Source organism: Thunnus maccoyii, chromosome 6, assembly GCF_910596095.1.
Source record: "Thunnus maccoyii chromosome 6, fThuMac1.1, whole genome shotgun sequence".
Lineage (NCBI taxonomy): Eukaryota > Metazoa > Chordata > Actinopteri > Scombriformes > Scombridae > Thunnus > Thunnus maccoyii.
Window position 1 is genome coordinate 28158675 of NC_056538.1, and position 17841 is coordinate 28176515.

General features: G+C 40.0%; 1 protein-coding gene across 1 annotated transcript in view; it reads right to left on the reverse strand.

Moving 5' to 3' along the window:
• Positions 1-17841, reverse strand: part of bcl9l (bcl9 like) — a 29523-nt gene that overhangs the window by 7775 nt on the left and 3907 nt on the right. Inside the window, exons 2-3 of the mRNA XM_042413720.1 lie at positions 1269-1342; positions 483-930 (exon numbers count right to left, since the gene is read on the reverse strand). Coding sequence (XP_042269654.1) covers positions 483-846 — 364 coding nt within the window. The 5' untranslated portion in view covers positions 847-930; positions 1269-1342. The remainder of the gene's footprint in view (positions 1-482; positions 931-1268; positions 1343-17841) is intronic.

Consider the following 17841-nt stretch of genomic DNA (forward strand, 5'->3'; position numbering starts at 1 on the left):
CAAACGCAAATTAAACACAAGTGTTGACTGGGACGTTCACAAAAAGGAACTTTAAATCTTTCTACCCACTCAGCGTCTCCTGCTTTACAAACAACAACAACCTCTCTAGGCTTACTAAATTTTTACACAACCTCATGACCTGTCTCTCTCTTGGAGCACTACAGAAAGCCCTGATGCTTTTTCATCTAAGACACGTCACTACAGCGCGGGCATAGCACAACTATCAAAAGCCAGGGGGAAATTCTGACGCTTCACTGAAAGGTCAGGGCATTTCAGCAAGAGAGAAAACAAGTTCTTCTGTCCTCTCAGTCCTTACATTCACTTCCTGCTGTGGAGGAGGTGAATGTACGTAATCTGGTATTTCGGGTAAAGATTAGGCTGATAGGAAGGTAAAGGAAGTGAACTTCTGCATACTTCGAACAGAAACACGCAGTCTATAAGTCCGAGACTCTGACAGTTTCTTCTGTGCATGTGTGCCTTACCTCCTTTGGCATCTGTCTCCAGGGCTGGAGGAATGGCATTTCTTGATTCACCAGAGTCAATGGAGACGCTCCGCTCCCGCTTGGATTTGGTTTTCAGCATCCCTCCGCCGCCGCCGCCGCCACCACCACCACCACCGCCGCCGCCGCCGCCGCTCACTGATTGGCTGACAGCCTTCAGCCCAGGGTTGCCGGGGGAAATCTGGTTGGTTTTGACTGCATGGCTCCCGGCACTGACGCTCTTTGGACCCAGGTGACCAGCAGCTCCCTGCTGCTGCTGAGCCTGCTGGTTTACACTGGCTATTTGAGATCGGCTGTCACCTGTGACCTGCTTGCCATGATTGGCCAGTTTATTGTCTGGGTGCATTTGATTGGCTGGTGATTGAGGTTGAGGTCTGGTATGGAGAATAGCTGTGCCTGTCAGTGGAGCTCACACTGCTTACAGGCAACACTGATGGAGAAAAGAAAAATTATGATATAATCAGCATTTCAGACTGAAAGTGTGTGTGTTGGGCTCTAAAAGTTGTGTTTTAAGGCAAATTCAAATTAATTAAAATTTCTCTATAAGGCCATATCTGGGAGCAATGCAAATCTGACCCGTGCACAAAAAGTGACTTAGGAATGAAGAAGAAAACTGATACTTGACAGAGATTATAAATACATACCTTCATTAAACCTATTTTAGCTGATAATAAACCTTATACTGAGCCTGTACTGAGTGGATGATTGGAAACACATCCTGGTTCCGGGTTAGGCCTTTAAAGCAAACTTTTCAGCCTGTTAACTCACCTCATCTCACCCAGACGCTCAACTGACATACTGCCATGTTGCTCTCCAGGACGCTTCACTGACCACACATGGACCTGAGGGACAACAAGAGAGTAATATCATCAGTGGAGGCAGATAGCAACCTTTACAGTCAGTGCTATCTGTCAGTGTATGTGTTCACAGCCTGTGGGTCAACATCAACCTCATGAGCAAAGAGAGAAGAAGCCACAAGATTGATAAGGGAGCAAGGCCAGAGACACTCTGCGGTAACTGTCCCTTTAAGGGAAAGAAAGCAAAGACTGAGTTTGAACTGGGGGAGGGATCTGCAACTCAGAAGTAGCTCAGCAGCGTTTTAGGTCCCTCCCCCTACCAAACACTTTGCAAACCACAAAAACTCCACCACACATTCCACAACAGTGTCTGTAGCAATACCTGTCTCTCTCTTGCTCGCTCACTCACACAGACTCATTCTCTCGGTTTCGCACTTAGAGTTGAGGCACATATCGGCAAAAACTCATTACTGGCTCATGATAGATTTTTAGTTAAGGCCTATTTAGACACAGCACTAAACCTCAAGGTTTTATCAGCATTACAAACATTTGCCTTTAATCCATTTTAGTGTGACCTGAGAGTCCAGATGACAAAGCTTATGCCTCAGCTCTCAGCTTTCTGCCTCCAGCTTTACTGGTAAAATTGGGGAATAAAAACAGCTTTAAAACTGAGCAGGATTCAAGCTCAAATTTTAGAATAGTGGAAACTTCCCAACACATGAGGCTTTATTCTGGGTTCAAGTCCATAGCTGCAAGCTGACGCCCTCTTGACACCGCCACCTGCCTGTGTCCATAACCCCCCAAGCTTCTGATTTTAACCTTTGTAACTGGGGTGCACTTCTCCGTGTGTCGAAGAATGTCTGTGCAGCGTATAAACTGGTTGTACGCATGTTTTTACACCAACTATCAGACAAAGGCTGCTTGTGCACAGAGCATTAAAACAGTTTGCAGGTCTCAACTAGACTCTTCCACACCTGTTGCTGGTGAACAATAGTTGCTCAAAACAGTCATCACAGGCCGTTCAAAAACATCTAGCCTAGATATTTGGCTGACATAATGCAGATCTCATGTAAACATTTCCACTGTTTTCCATTTTTGGCAAATGACACAATCTCGCTGTTGCACACGGCGTAGTCAGTCAGGTCAGCTGTCCCGCTCTAACTGAACCATCTCTACAACTTGCTCACCTTGACAGGTAATGGTAAACACAATGCTGCAATTAGTCATTAACTAATGCCGGCTCAAATCAGCACAGAAAGGTGCCTTGTTCACTGGCTGAGGCCTTCATCACTCATTAACTCAAAACAGGGACAGTCAGACGTCGCTTCTGTTGACAAAGTGTGACTCACTTGCTTTGTGCAACACAAAGTGGAGGCAGACTAATCACACGGTGAGACGCTGACCTTCCATCAGACAATTAAGACAGGATAGGCCTATCTAAAGTGAATCTAGTAGATATCAAGGATGTCTGTGACATGATCAACAAAGTGAAAAGCCTACAGAGGTCATATGTATCCAGTTTGGGCTGTAACTTTAAAACATGTACAAGTCATTGTCTAGTAAATTTTGTGTCTTGGTTAAATATTTTGCAAACCTGGAGTCAGGCTTTGTACTACCATTATCCCTACTACCTGCTGCATGTATGGAGGCTATATTTAAAGTCCCCCTCCACTCAAAAATGCTTTTCTCTTCTTGTTCCTACAGTTCAGTGTTTGAGCTTCTCTGTGCAGAATAATGTATGTGCAGAGTTTGACACTAGAAGGCTGCTTTCACTTTCATCTGCTGAAAGTGGAAAGTTTCTCTGTGCTCATTGAAAATCCAATTTTAGGGTGTGGACCGACAAGCATGATTTGTGACCATAGACTGTAAAAAAATAATGGAAGTAGGCACCGTGATGTCACCCATTGGTTTGTGGACTCCCGTTCTGAAGCCTTGAGTTGGCGTTTTCACTGTCCCCATCTTGGTTTTGCGGAGCCAGAAGTGACCATATTTGGACACAAGGGGGAAGCTGACCCTAACGCTAGTGTTAGCTTCTAGCTTGGTTATCACGGTGTATTTACAGTCTATGCTTAACTGTGATATTGCTAATGCTAATTTTGGCGAAAAACAGGCTTAAAACAAAATGTACTTATCAGAAAAACTGAACAGCAGACTCCTTAGAGGGTCTTTCAGTACAACCAAACACTGAACTTTTTTAGGCAACCAAAATGTTGGAATTAACTTTCATGAACTGAAAACACACTCAAATAACAACAGCTACGCCTATACTCCTGTTCTAATCTGGGGTTACGTTACGTTAAGTGTGTAACCAACGTTATCGCCGTGATAGTGACTTGTCAATCACAAGGTAGCCATGCCCTAAAGCATACCCTGCTTTATCATCTATTTTACTCTAAATGGGACCGTAATTTACAAAATGAAAAGAAGTCCGATTAGAATCCAGGTTTAAGTCACTTCCGCATTGGCCTCATTTTTCAGGCCCAGAGCTTCCTGCCTGTTTGTGATATCACAAATAGTTTGGAGGGCCAATCCTGGTCCAATATTCAACTTTCACATGTGTGATGTGGAAACTTGAAGCCTCCAGTGCATATACACTGAGAACTGACTTTTCAGTGAAGTAGGAGACATCATGTGTCCAGCAGTTAAACTTTTGAAATGAAAAATATTTGCATAGATTTTGGATTTTTTTTAATGTAGTATAAGTAGTATAAGTATAAGCAATTTTTGGTAAGCAAATTAATGTTTAACTGAACTGTTATGTGATCACAGGTCTCAACAAAGCAGGTTACTCTACTCAAGCCAAGATATTCTATTTGAATAGAGGTGTTTACAGGCCTTCAAAAATATTGTTTGGAAGAGTCTCCAAACCTGATTTGTGTTGCAACATCTACAGAAAAGTGCAAGAGTATACAATAAAGACCCATGAACCATGATTGTTTATACCATTTACAGTACTGTGCAAAGGTTTTAGGCACTTTAGACATTTCGATTCTTATTCATAATGCAATACCATCAGAGAGGTGTCTGATCGGTCCCAAACTTATTCTGCAGCATGACAATGACCCCAAATATACAGCCAGAGTCATAAAGAACTATTTTGATTGACAAGAAGAACAAGCAGTCCTGCAACAGATGGTATGGCTCCCAAAGAGTACTGATATCAACATCATGGAGTCGGTCAGGGATTACATGAAGAGACAGAAGCAACTGAGACACCTAAACCCACAGAGGAACTGTGGCAACTTCTCCAAGATGCAGGAACAACCAACCGGCCAAGTACCTTGTAAAACTGTATGCAGGTGTACTGAGGAGAACCGGTGCTGTTTTAAAGATAAAGCCTAGGTTTCTTCTGTTCACTGAACTTTGTATGACATTATTGATTAATAAAAACTATTCATGGTATTGTCTTTATAAGCATCCTCACTTTACTTTTAGTGCTTAAAATATTTGCACAGCACTGTATTTCAGATTAGATTAAGGGGGTTTTTTAAGTAATTTGAGTAATTTGAATCTGCAAGTTATTAATTTGAGGCACATTAATCAAAAAAAATCATCTTGATTACACAGAGGTGATAATCTTTACATTGCAACTTCTTAAAAACACCTGGTTGTACTTGTGATGACTGAGGTGTACCACAGTAAAGAGCATGACCTACATGTATTTGTACTTGATACGGATCAATGAACACTTGTGACTTCCATGTTCTGCCACAGCTCTTGTTTATAAAAAGGCTTCGACTAATCAGACACACCTGGAGAACCAACACTGAACTTAATTGGTGTCATTTGCCTTCTCTACATCCTGACCTCAACGCATGAACATAACAACTGCTGAGCTTGAGAAATGATTAGTACTTAATTATGTTGACATTTGAATGATGAATTAAATCAAGCCAACCTGGCTGCTATGCAATTAGTTTGCAATAAAATCAAGGTTGTAAAATCAAAGTTAATGTCCCTTAAGGGAGGTGTTCTCCATTTCCTTCCCCCTTATCCAGTCAAACAGTTGCTGCCAAAGCAGGTTCAACATTCATTTTCAGTCTAACTGTGTTCATGTTGACAAGGTTGCTGCTCTTCATGTGGCCTTATAGGCTGCAGCCTCCCGTATCAAACAGGGTTTCCTGTAGTTCTCTTGTTATGGTTTAATAACTTCTCAGTGGCAAGAAAATGCATATTGCACTTCTTTATCAGGCCCATTAAGCCATTTAACCCTTTAACAAATAGTAAGATAAGTGAGGAATAGGGGTAAAATAACCACGAGTCTTTGAAGATATTCATTTCTGGCTTCATGTGAGCTGGGATCGGCCTACAACACTGCAAGGATTAAGTGGTTATAATTAGATAATGGATGGATGGATGGATAAAATTTGATAAAAAGATCTAAGTCTTACTGTGCAAAAGTGCATGCTGACGCAGTTTGGAAATGTACAAACACCAGTTTAGCTTGTTATGTAAAGGGCACTGGCTCCTATGACTAATCAGACATACCTGGTATGTACAAAGACTGACTAGTCAAGGCCCTGACTAGCAGCGGACCAATCACTGACTAAAAACTCATGAAAACTCTAAACCATGATAGTTTGTGAGCGAGCATTGAGAATACCAGGACCCTGAGACTGAAGCAGTTAAATGGAATTCAGCCAACATGAATTTTATTATTTGCACCTCTGCTTTTCCCACTGTGACATGTCAAAATGTCTTAATGTCTGAAAAAGGCCTATTAGTCTACTGTGGTGATGGTCTGCACATGCTGAGGCCCTTTATCGTAGCACTACAGCACCTGGCCACACCTGCCCCAAGGCACTTCTTGGAGGCGTTGGTCATGTTGAGTCGAAGAAGAGATTAGGAGCCTGTCACAAAGCAGAATTACTGAATTATCTGGATAACTTTGCTAAATAAAATCTGGATCCCTTCAAATCTGGCACATGAGCAGAACAAAAAAGAGCTGCTCTGGTTTTTAGGGAGCAAAGCTTTTTGCAAATTAGTAATCTCCACCCATAAATGAATCAGTTATGTGTGTGAATTAACAGAAAAACAATTTGCCATCCGCTAAAATACATTTAAGGGTCGTCAAAGACAATATTTCACTATTTATTTCGTATTACATTAAGAAGTGAAAGCTGGCAACAGAGAGTGAACATGGGGTGCTGAAAGAACATCTAATGCAGCATGTGTTGAGGACACAAAAACAAATGGAGTGGATGAAATAAAGCTGCTAATTTAAGAAAACTAATTAAGTAATTTAACCTCTTCCACTCCCCATTACTCTCCATTACATTACTGTCTTTAAGAGGCTGTAGCAGGCTCAGTTTTAAAGCTACAGTGAAGATACTGGTATCATATGAAACTAGAAGGCATCCATTGGTACCAATGTCATGCGAGCTTGTTGGGAAGAAGGCTAAATAATGCTCAAAAGTTAGGCTAAATTTTGGCGGGGGAAAAACTGGCATGGCCATTCTCACCTCAAGATATCTGAATCACAATGGGTTCTGTGGCTACCCACAAGTCTCTCTTTTACAGACATGCCCACTTTGTGCTAATCCCATGTAGTTTTTGGCAGAAACCATGCAGTTTTTTGCATGCAGTATAAACGTGTTATTTTTGCCTATTCTAAAAATGGAAAACTTGAATATTTCTGCATACTGGGGTCACTAAACACCCTTGCAATTGCATAAATTAGGTAGGACTGGAAAGCTGAGACTCTTGTGGATTCAATGAGCCCAATTGTATTCATGTGTGATGATGTTAGTCCCCACACTAGCCATTTCATTGTAGTGAGACCATTTGACCTAACTGTATAAAATGACCTATTGTGATCTCTAGGATAATCACAGCCTCATGAAACTTTGAAACCACAAATGAGAGACCTAGGGCGTTCAAAGGATGTATGACTTTCCAAGGTATATTGACAATAGGGAGTTTCTGAGCAATTCCGAGAACAGAAGTGCCTGCCATCCAATTGGCGAAAATTTCAACTCTTACTGAAATCTCCAAATGTCAAGAGTTTTTGTTACCAAATCACAGCATGAACTTTTCTATGGTGTTCCTCAAGGTTTTGGTGTCTTAATGTGATATTTTGACCATTGTTATCAATTCTCAAATGGTCAAAAATAGTTAAATTTTGCACCAAATCTGTGTAACAAAATGGTATCAACCCAAAAATTGTTGCAACAACTTATGAGACATAACTGAGCATGGCAATGGCCATCATATAGGTCCATCATAATGTTCTAAGACCTTATACACTCTAAACTTTCAAAATTTGAATAGGCACCTAACCAAAAGACAATGTTCATTACAGATTTATCACTAAAAAAAACTTGACACACAGTGCTGAGCTGCATCTCAAATTAATCTTCAGGTTCCCAGCTTTCAGATGATGTAAACCACTTCTATGTGTCATATACTGTTGACCTGCTATCTCCCCCTAAAGATCCACTGCCCCCCCCTCTAAAATGGATCTGAGGTAGGGGGGTTGGGAGTGGAAGAGGTTAAGGGTTAAGAATCATTCCACTAATACACAGCTGATACTGACTAACTGGAATAGTGGCTCTTATTTGAATTGTCAAGACAAATATCTCAATGTACTAAGGCTCTGAAAACTACACTCATTTACCACTTTATTAGGCAAAGATCATGATGTGCACAATATTTGTCAAATTACCAAAATGTACCCAGTTATGGGTATAACTGCTTATCAATTATTAATCAATACAATACTTTGATATGGAGTGACACATAATGATCCACAGCCCTCTCTGTTAGCTTTAGATTAAGTACATGTGACAGTCATAGCTCTATACACTAAATCTCGTCTGGCACAGTTGTGCAATATTGGCACATCCACCACCAGTCACTGTTAGCTTTTTCAGCTCTCTGTTGACTCGCAGCAGCAGCTCGTTCTTGCCTTATTTGCAAAATCTGCTCGACAGTGTGGTCCATAAAGGTTTATCTGTATTATGCATGAATCAACATGTTGTTGTCCGTTACTAGCATTCCTCTCTGTAGTCTGAGTTACAAAAGCTTTTATAAAGAATAGCTCAAAGAAATTACCTAACTGGGTATTTCTCTGTCATATGTTTGAATTATCTCACAAACAAACCAACCAACCCATGTGTGCCCATGAGAGTCAAGAGAGAAACAGAAATATGAAAGAGCTGGCATTATTATGTTCATGCCCTGATGTACATTGTTTTGTCTTATTACCTTATTTTAAAAAGGTCCAATATGAGAAGCTTATTGAGCGCATTGTATTATTATTAAACATGTTGCTGCTGTAAAAGAAGATATCAGTGAATTTCATGTGTTATTTGTAATATCAAATCCTTCATAAATCAGTCATTTGTTTACACAAAGGTGAGCTGTTACCTAATCAACAAATGTGTTACGGCATAAAATGTTTTACGTTCCCTTTTCTCATTTGACATTTCACAAGTTGTTTGGAAAACAAATTTAATTGTTGGACCTTGTTAAGATGTGTCCAATCACTGTTCCCAGCAAATTAGGGAAATAATTCAATGAGTGAAATCCATAGCACATGGTCTTTACGTATAAAGCCAATTTATTTAGAACATAATGACAAGTGCATATACACACAAACCAGTCCAACACACACACACACCTACATTCTTTCAACCTGAATAGAAACAAACATTACTGTTCTCAGTTAGGCCTGGAGGTTTTGATGATTTAAATGAATTTGCTAAAAGGTATTTGCCTTTGAGTGTGGAAAATACAGGAGTTCCATTTATTTTTCTAAGCTGATGCTCCAGGGATGTTGTATTCTAAGAAACACTCATGGGTGGTTTCCAGGTTTCAGTGTAAATCCCAGGACAATAATACAAATACAATACAAGTCAGAATTTAAAATTGTTGTGCCTGTATGCAAGTATGGTAAAAAAAAAAAGCTCCCATTTATTCCCTGGAACCCTATGATATTTTTTCCCAAAATTCTGTGTTTTCCCTTTTAATTTTCCTGAATTCTGTGTTTTACGATTTAAGCACATTTTGTCAGCAGAAAAGTGTCTTAATCATGTGGTGGATGAATAAAATTTCAACAATTCAACACGAAAGTATTCAAAATTTAAATCATACATCAAATGAAATGAACATAAATCAATCAATTTGTAATGATGCGACACAACATTGCACTATTTTTTTAAGTGCTTCAATACACAGTACACTCAGACATTAGCATGAAGAAGTGAAACAGATATGTAAGCACTACGGCCAAAAAGTAATCCTTCACATTTTTGTGAGTGATTGTACTGTGTGCCATTAAAAACAGTAATCACAAAATAACAGCGGTAAAGCTAGGCTTATAGTTTGGATACTGCTCTGCTCTAAATTTAGCTGTTAGTGTCAAATTCCTCAATTTTTTGATGACTTAGCTGTATCAAAGGATCGACATGACTTTGTGTGTGTGTGTGTGTGGTAGCGGGTTTGACACTTCTAAATGAAGAGGGATGCCAGAGTCACATCCAACAAATAATAATTATGAAACAGAAAGAAAATCGCTCCGTCAAACCATACAAAACACTGAAGCAAACAGCAAGTAGCAATGAATTAGACGTCACTAAAAACCAGCATTGCAAAACCAAAAAGACCACAACTCAATTTAGCTTTCAATACGTGTATTAAATCAAGTAAGCAGAGCAACTCTCGTGTGTGTGTGAGTGTGTGCATGTCGTCCCACAGTCTCAGAGTTCAATCCACTCGGTAAAGAGTCTGTTTTGTGTTCCTCATAACCCCAAATCAGTTCAGATCAATCCAGTTTCACGATCATAAAAGAAAAGACAACTCAAAAGTCCGCTCCGGGTTTCACCACAGATCCCTGTCCTCAGTGAAACACAGACACAGACATCAGAGGACAGAAGCTGCAGCAGCATTGGCTGCAGCAGCATTGGCTGCAGCAGCATTGGCTGCAGCAGCATTGGCTGCAGCAGCATTGGCTGCAGCAGCATTGGCTGCAGCAGCATGGGCTGCAGCAGCATGGGCTGCAGCAGCATGGGCTGCAGCAGCAAGGGCTGCAGCAGCGTGACCTTAAATGACACCAGAACACATTAGAGATTCCCAGTTCATTTAGATGGAAGTATATGATGGCCATTTTCTGTTCATTTAGCTTAGGCGCTATGAATAAATGCTTAGGCGCTGCAGGAAAAAAACCTTGATTTTTAAAAATTGCATCCACATTTTGGCAAATTCCACGCTATTGCGCGATTTAAAGTTGATTCCATTTTTATTATCAAATTTCTGTGATTCCGTCCATGTTTTCCGCATCGTGGAAATCATAGGGCCCTAAGTCCCACTGGGTCACACAGTCCTCTGTATTTTTAGAGCGAGCTGGTATTAATAGACCTAGAGAGCCCTGGGGAGTCAGGGCCAACAGCGAGAACAAAATACAAAGCCAAGTCCAAAACACAGATGCCACAGTGCTGCTCTGTGGATTGAGACCAGTAAACACTGAGGCGTGTTTAACAGTACTGATGAATGAATAATGTGTGTGACGCAGGAGTGCGCACATTTACACAGAGATCCACAGTTGAGACTTTTTTGCAATCAGCTGGTTAACAAACTGCATTTGCACATGGCGCCAGTCAAAATGTAGCCTAAGAGGAGGAAAATGTGCTTGGCCACCCTGCGCTTCAACTTAGGACAAGGCCATGGCTAACACAACATGTATGACTGTGACCAGAATAAATCTTCTGTGACGCACTAATCTAAGTTGAAACTTGTCCTTGAAGGGTCCACCAAGTTCTTCTAGTCTTTATATAATAATTATTATATTATATTATTATATCATAATTATGGTGAAGATATTTAACTTTAGTACAGACGCAATACTGTCAAAAAGGGATACAATAAAGAAAATTATCAGTTGAAATTGATTTTGTATGTAACACATTAGGAACTTTTTTGTGCGACATGTACCAAAGCATAAGAATAAAAACAGTTTGTAGGAATATTACAGTGATTTCCTAACAGGACTGGAGGATGAAATGAAAATCAACACTGTAAGAATACTATAGTAATATGTGTTTGTGCCGGTTTATTATTATTATTATCCGTTGTCTTCTGCCGCAGCTCAAATTGCCTTCAGCTGGAATAAGCTAAAACCATGAAACTTGGCCCAATAACTGGAAATGATGTGCATGTGTGCTTCCCAACAAACATCAGCCTAATCAGCCAGATGTTGGTGCTGTAATTAAGGCCCAAATATGCAATTTTGGAAAGGCCACGCCCCTCACACCGTAACTCCGATTGACTTGAAATGTCACGAAAGTCCAACTCTACAAAAAGTCTGCCATGATGGATCTTTTGCCAATTTGCATATGTGAAAACCAGTAATGTGACATCTACTTTTTGTATTTTTACTCAATCAACACCAAATTTGGTAAACAGCCTTGGGGGACTGACATACACATTTCTATTACAAATGAGCAAGATCGGTTGAAAAACATGGCCGCCATCTACCAAAATATCTTCGCAAAGGGCGGGGCTTAGAGGATATTGGCCATAACTTATTAACCATTTGTCCAATCATCATAAATCTTGGTACATAACTTCAGTCTGTGATTGGTAATAGGTCTCCCAACGCATTTTGAGCCTGAGCCATAGGGGGTGCCACAAATACCACAAACATGTATCTGAAAACCGGGTGGACAGAATTTCACCAAAATTGGTGTTTCTGCTTTGGGGGCAAATATGAACCAAAATCTGAAGTGCCATATTGATCGGTACAAGTGGACGCGGCCTTGCACATATTTGCTCATAACTCAAGATGCCTTTTAGCAATCCTGATTAAATTCACTGGAGACATCCTGCGCTATCTGCTGAACATACACAGAGTTTCATTCACATCTGATGAAGGGGGGGATGAATAGCAGAATTTTGAGTGCACAATTATTGAAAATGCTGCAGGCTTTGTGATAATGAAACAAGTGTGTGATTGGTCTCGCTCCTTTAAACAGAATTAAACTAGCTGAAGTGACTTAACTCACCTTTGTGAAGCCTGAAACCCACTCACTTCTGGTCCTGTTCTATCAAAAAATATTTTCAGGTAAGGATGCACATTTGCTCATTTGAGCGCTCTCTCATTCATGCTTGTCATTGTTTTCCAGAAATGTCATCTCGTCTTCACTGCAAATTACTTCTCACCACCTGAGGCATAGTTTCCACTCAACCTTATCATCAATATGTTCAAAACATTTCCATACTTGATCTGAATGTCTAACCGCCATCCTCCTAAATCACTGTGCGTAAATACCTTTTCTTTTTTTTTTAACCGGAAAACTAGAAAATGGTAAACTAGTTTTTGAGGTGATGATAAAGTCCCTGATTGTGAGTTGCATATTCAAGAAGAATTCACCCAGGGCTGACGTAACGCTCAGTTTTACACAAAAAGATTTCCCCAAAACTAATGTAGCAGTCGACTCTTCACTTTAAGCTTGTCTTTTAACAGAACAAACTGTATTCATCACTGTACACATTTTGAACACTGTACAAACGTTTGAACTTTTTTCATTCTTTTCTGTTGCATTTTTGTTCCCTTTCAACCTCTCTAGCCAAGTGCTGCCTCCTAAAAAAAAAGGTACAGTTCTGATTTATCACAACCTGCTCATGGTCTGGTGGGCTTTTGGCTTGCCTGCTTTGTGTAATGTGGGATGTGTGGCTGGTGTAATGACTCCCTTCATGTCCACACACAAAAGGTTTCAAACAAACCCAGAGTTGTCACCTTTATCACCACTATGGCCACTTTCCACTGTGTTAGAAACCTGCATATTTCACTAAGATTCTGGTGGTGAATGTTCCTGTGGGCCTCCTTTAAAAAAGGTAATTAACTTTGAAGTGCACTGTGACAAACATTGTGTAGTAAAATTAAGGTAAAACCACTCTGAATGATTTCCTTGAAATGTAAAAGTCTTAGTGACATAAAAATATGTTTTAGCTGTTTAGTTGGGCTGCTTTATACATTACTTTTAAAATCAACACCACTACAGTTTACAGCAGGAGTGCAGCTGAACACATACCGACAAATACGACCATTAAGCTCCTCCAGAGAAAAGCAGTTCAAGGATACAGCTGAAACTGATGAAAGGAGTCTGAGAATATACAGCAGCAGCAAAACACAAAGCTTAGCCTATTGTTGGTATAGGGAGTTTAATTTAGATAAGACCTGCGGACACAGAATACAGCATAGCACTGCCGCTGCCTCCTGTGGTTTAAATCCCACTGTGGCACTGTATATCAAATATGTCTGCTGTTACGATACACACAACAACAAAAAAAAACCTCAGTGAGCATTGTCTGAAATAGAAATTTCAAACATCACAAATGAAACTCATATTTAAGTCTATAGTAAGCTGTTTTTGACTGAATTAAAATCATTTAAATGGTGAAGACGCAGCTACAAGTCTGTCGTAGGAGTCAAAGTGACCTGCAAGTCATGCAACTTTACATAAATCAACAAGAATGATGACAGGCAAGCTTTGCTAAGTTTAAAGATGTTGAATCAGCCATCGAGCCCCTGCCAACTTACACTCAAGGAAAACCAACCGAGGCCAATAACATGAAACTGCTTACGAGTGACAACCATCAGTACATTTTGAGTATTTTTCTTCTTCTAGTTCCCAATAAATTACAGCCTTTATATACTCTCTTCCATGAATAATGTTTAATCTTTTGTATGCTTCTGTTTTCTTTCCCTCATGGGTCTCTTAACAATATGACCACTGAGGTCACCTAATTGGAAACCACCAACCATCCATGTCTGATAGTACAACAACTGATTTCAGGTTATGAAGTGAGAAGCTACTACCCGTCTTAGAGAGGCAATTTGGTGTTAATACAGTCTGTGTGAATGTTTCTTGCACTAGATTCAAAACTCATAGCTTCTGTAAGTAAAGAGAAGGCTATATTTGTAATCTGTCAGCGGGTGTAGGCAAGGAGAGGACACAACTGGAACTTGTTCAAAAGTCTTGCAAGAGGGAAAAAAAACAGAAAGTATACTGCATGTTTGGCATTTTTTGGTCTGAAGACTCAAGTGCGCTTGCTTCGATTGCAACAGGCGGGTGGGGAAACCCTGTTCATGGATTACTGACTACATTTAGCCCTATAGCTATGTCTATTTTTTGGTCTTTTTAGCTAGTCCTTGCTGTGATATCCCCCCTCTTTCCTTCAATCACACACTTGTTTTGGTCTCCCAACATGCAGTTTGTTATTCTGCAGCCTGGTGTTATGGGAATGTATTCTACAAGCATAACAAGAGGTTACTGCAGGGCAGGATCCATTTGTATATAAAAATGAGAAAGTATTCAGTTGGTCCAAAGATCTGCCATTTAAATCACGGATAAATGATATTTATACTTTTTGGAAAAGTTGATCCACTAATTCTGTTTACAAGTCTGATCTGCAGGGCTGCATTCCTCTGTGCTGACAATTCTTAGTCTGCTAGTAGTACTTGTTGGGGGTAAATTGCAGTGCATTGTGGGACAGTACACAGGTGACAGCCAAAAGGTCTGCGCGCTAGGGGGGGGGGGGGGGGGGGGGGGGGGGGTTGTGGCAGGTTGCTGTGGCAACATAACATGTCAAGAGGCTGGGTAAATATAGGCTAACCAGTAGGCGATGTGCAGAAAGGAGGGCCTGCAATAGAGGAAAGGCCACAGAAAAAAAAAAACCGAGACATCTGTGAACATCTCAAAGCATCACTGTCTTTTGATGTAGCATGCCTTACCAAACAAAGAGATGACCTGAAATGTACCTTTGTTTTTACACAAAGGGAAAACATTATGTACTGTACATGAAGTAGTGAGTTAAGCAGAGGAAGAAAAAGAATATTTCAGCTAAAAGACTAACAGACTAAACAAAGCCATGATTTTATGTGCTGCATGTGAATATTTGCACATGCTTGTGTCATATTCTGGACTGACAGGACTGGGGGGATTTTAGCTGAAGGCATGAAACTGTGAGCAGTTTACAAAAAAAATCTGTCAGCTCTTCCAGACAAAAACAGATGAATAGCTCCTCAGCAGGATAGGAATTAAGTGGTATGAATACTGTAGGCACCTAGTTGATGATTTTGCCTGAGTTCAGCGACAAGGAAGTACTGGTTCATTTTGTACAGAGGGTCAAGGGTTGCATCCTTTCCAACACATTCTGGGAAGAGAGCCAACTAGAGCAAGGAAACAGACCAAACTGCAGCCTCAGTGCAGACAGAAGGGTGGCATTACGGCACAGAGGCAGTTGGAAACGGAAGGCTGATGGACAGAAACCATTCTGAACTGAACACACACCTCCCAGTCTGCTAGAAACGAGGGATGTCAACGATTAACCGTTAATCGGTTAACTGCCGAGAATATTTTTGACCGGTTACACGTGTCAGTCTGTAGGTTAATTTGCATACACACTCAGCTAACGGCCAGACAATCATGTGTTCACAACATCAGATGTTCTTTTTGAAAGGATAAAGTAGCGGTGTAAAACCGACTCCTACACAGAGGGTTGCATTATGGGTTATTTGTAGCCTTAATGTTGCTAAGCTAGCAAGTGTCTTAAAGTCTGTTTATGGTGTGTTAGAGTCAGTCAGCCATTAAATTGTGTTTCGTTAGTCCAGTTTAACCTGCAGGAGTTTCTGAAGGCTTGTATAACATGTTTTTCTGCCACGGAGGAAATAAATTCATGATGAGTGAAAACGAGCGCAAAGCGTCTTCGACATCTCAAAGACGCTGGAATATGTCAAGCTGCCAAATACCACTGTCACAGGTGACGAGCTCAAAAAACAAACAGATGTATAAATGCTAACTGCCAGAGAAAATCATTTTTGACCACTTCCAGGAGCCTGGCAGGAGAGTTTGTGAGTACATAACTATACTCTGATGTAAGTTTTTTTTCCCCCACAGGTCAAATATGATAATCAGTGAAAATGAGTGTTAGAAGGTACTCAACATGTGGTATATCATACAATACGTGGGCTTGTCGTTAAAGATTTCACCCTTTTTGATCATTATATGCATTAACCAGGTAGAGTAAAGAATTGTTCTCATGGGGAGCATTAAGAAATATACAAAGCCTCTTTTCCCCAAAAAATATGAAACTAACCATAAACTGTGACCACATGTTTTTGCATGTACATAACCCACCTTACCCGAAATAATTAGCCCAACATTAGCCACATTGAGGGAAAGAAGGACAACAAAAAGAGAGATTACAAATTTGACAAATGTTACATTCATCATCATTGTCCTACTGCAGAGTTTTAGCAATTTATAACAGATTTCCAAGTGTTGAGGGTAGTAGAAATAGAAAGGTGAGTGTCCTGGACTGACACAATGATGCAAGCTGAAAGAAACTTCAGATGAAAAAGGACATGAAAGAAAGCCAAGAGGAACATTCACCTGAGTTAAATAAGCATACATGTAATTATTGCAATGGATATAAACAAGGTGGGAAATTACCTCCAGATCATCAAAGTGTTTTCACATGTTTGGTCTTTTCTGATTAATTAACAGCATCTACTCAAGTAGACACAAAATAACCGACATTCATTTGCGAGTGCTGGTCTTTTCAGTGAGAACATTCTTATTTTGTCCGAACAACCGTCCAAAACCCAAAATATTCAATTGCTGGATTTCATGTATGAAAAAGAAAAGCATTAAATCATCACATTTGAAAAGCTAAATCCAGCCAATTTTTGGCATATTTGCTTGAAAAGTGACTAAAACGATTAATTGATTATCAAAGATGAAGAGGATAGAGGTGGTGTCACCACACACTGCTTAGGTTAATAATGGTAAAAAAAAAAAAAAAAAAAAATCTCTTTAAGCCACATAGCGCTCCATGAAGGAAATATAAATTTTGCATTTTTATAGCAAGCAGTAATCATCAAACAAGCATCTATCAACTTGTGAAGAGTTCCTCATCCACATACCAGGAAGCAACTTGGTAATTTTCTGCAGTCAAAGCATGAATTAAAAATGTTGTCTGGTGATTCTCCAACAACACTCCCACACTTCTTCTTATAGGAGTTTCATCATTCAGTTTTCTTTCTCAGTTTTCAGTAAAACTGTTACCACTTGTTCTATTTCTGAAACACCTCTTCACCCAGAGAGGTGCTGCACACACTTTTAACAGTTTAAGACGTCCATGTCTTAGTTACAAACGTGTTTCAGTCCTGCCAAGTGGATGTATGGATGGCACTGTCAGTTGCTTTGGGTGTAAGAAGCTCAGGTTTAGTCAAAGGTCATAGGTCATACTTATACAGATTTTCTGCTTACTACCATAAATTGGCCAACAGCTTTAGCCAGGAAAAGCATATTGCAGCATTTTGAAATACTGTTTGAACAATCAAAAGAAGCCATAATGACTTTGAGCAGGTGCAGTCAATACATACATAAAAGCACCGTGCTATTACAAAATCCTCCAGCTGATAAATGATATAAATCGAACTGATATTATATTGTTTCAATGTGATCTGCAGTCTGAGCCAACATGAGGATCATTGAAGCTAACCAACAAAACTTATCTTTCATCTCAAACATGAAAATTGT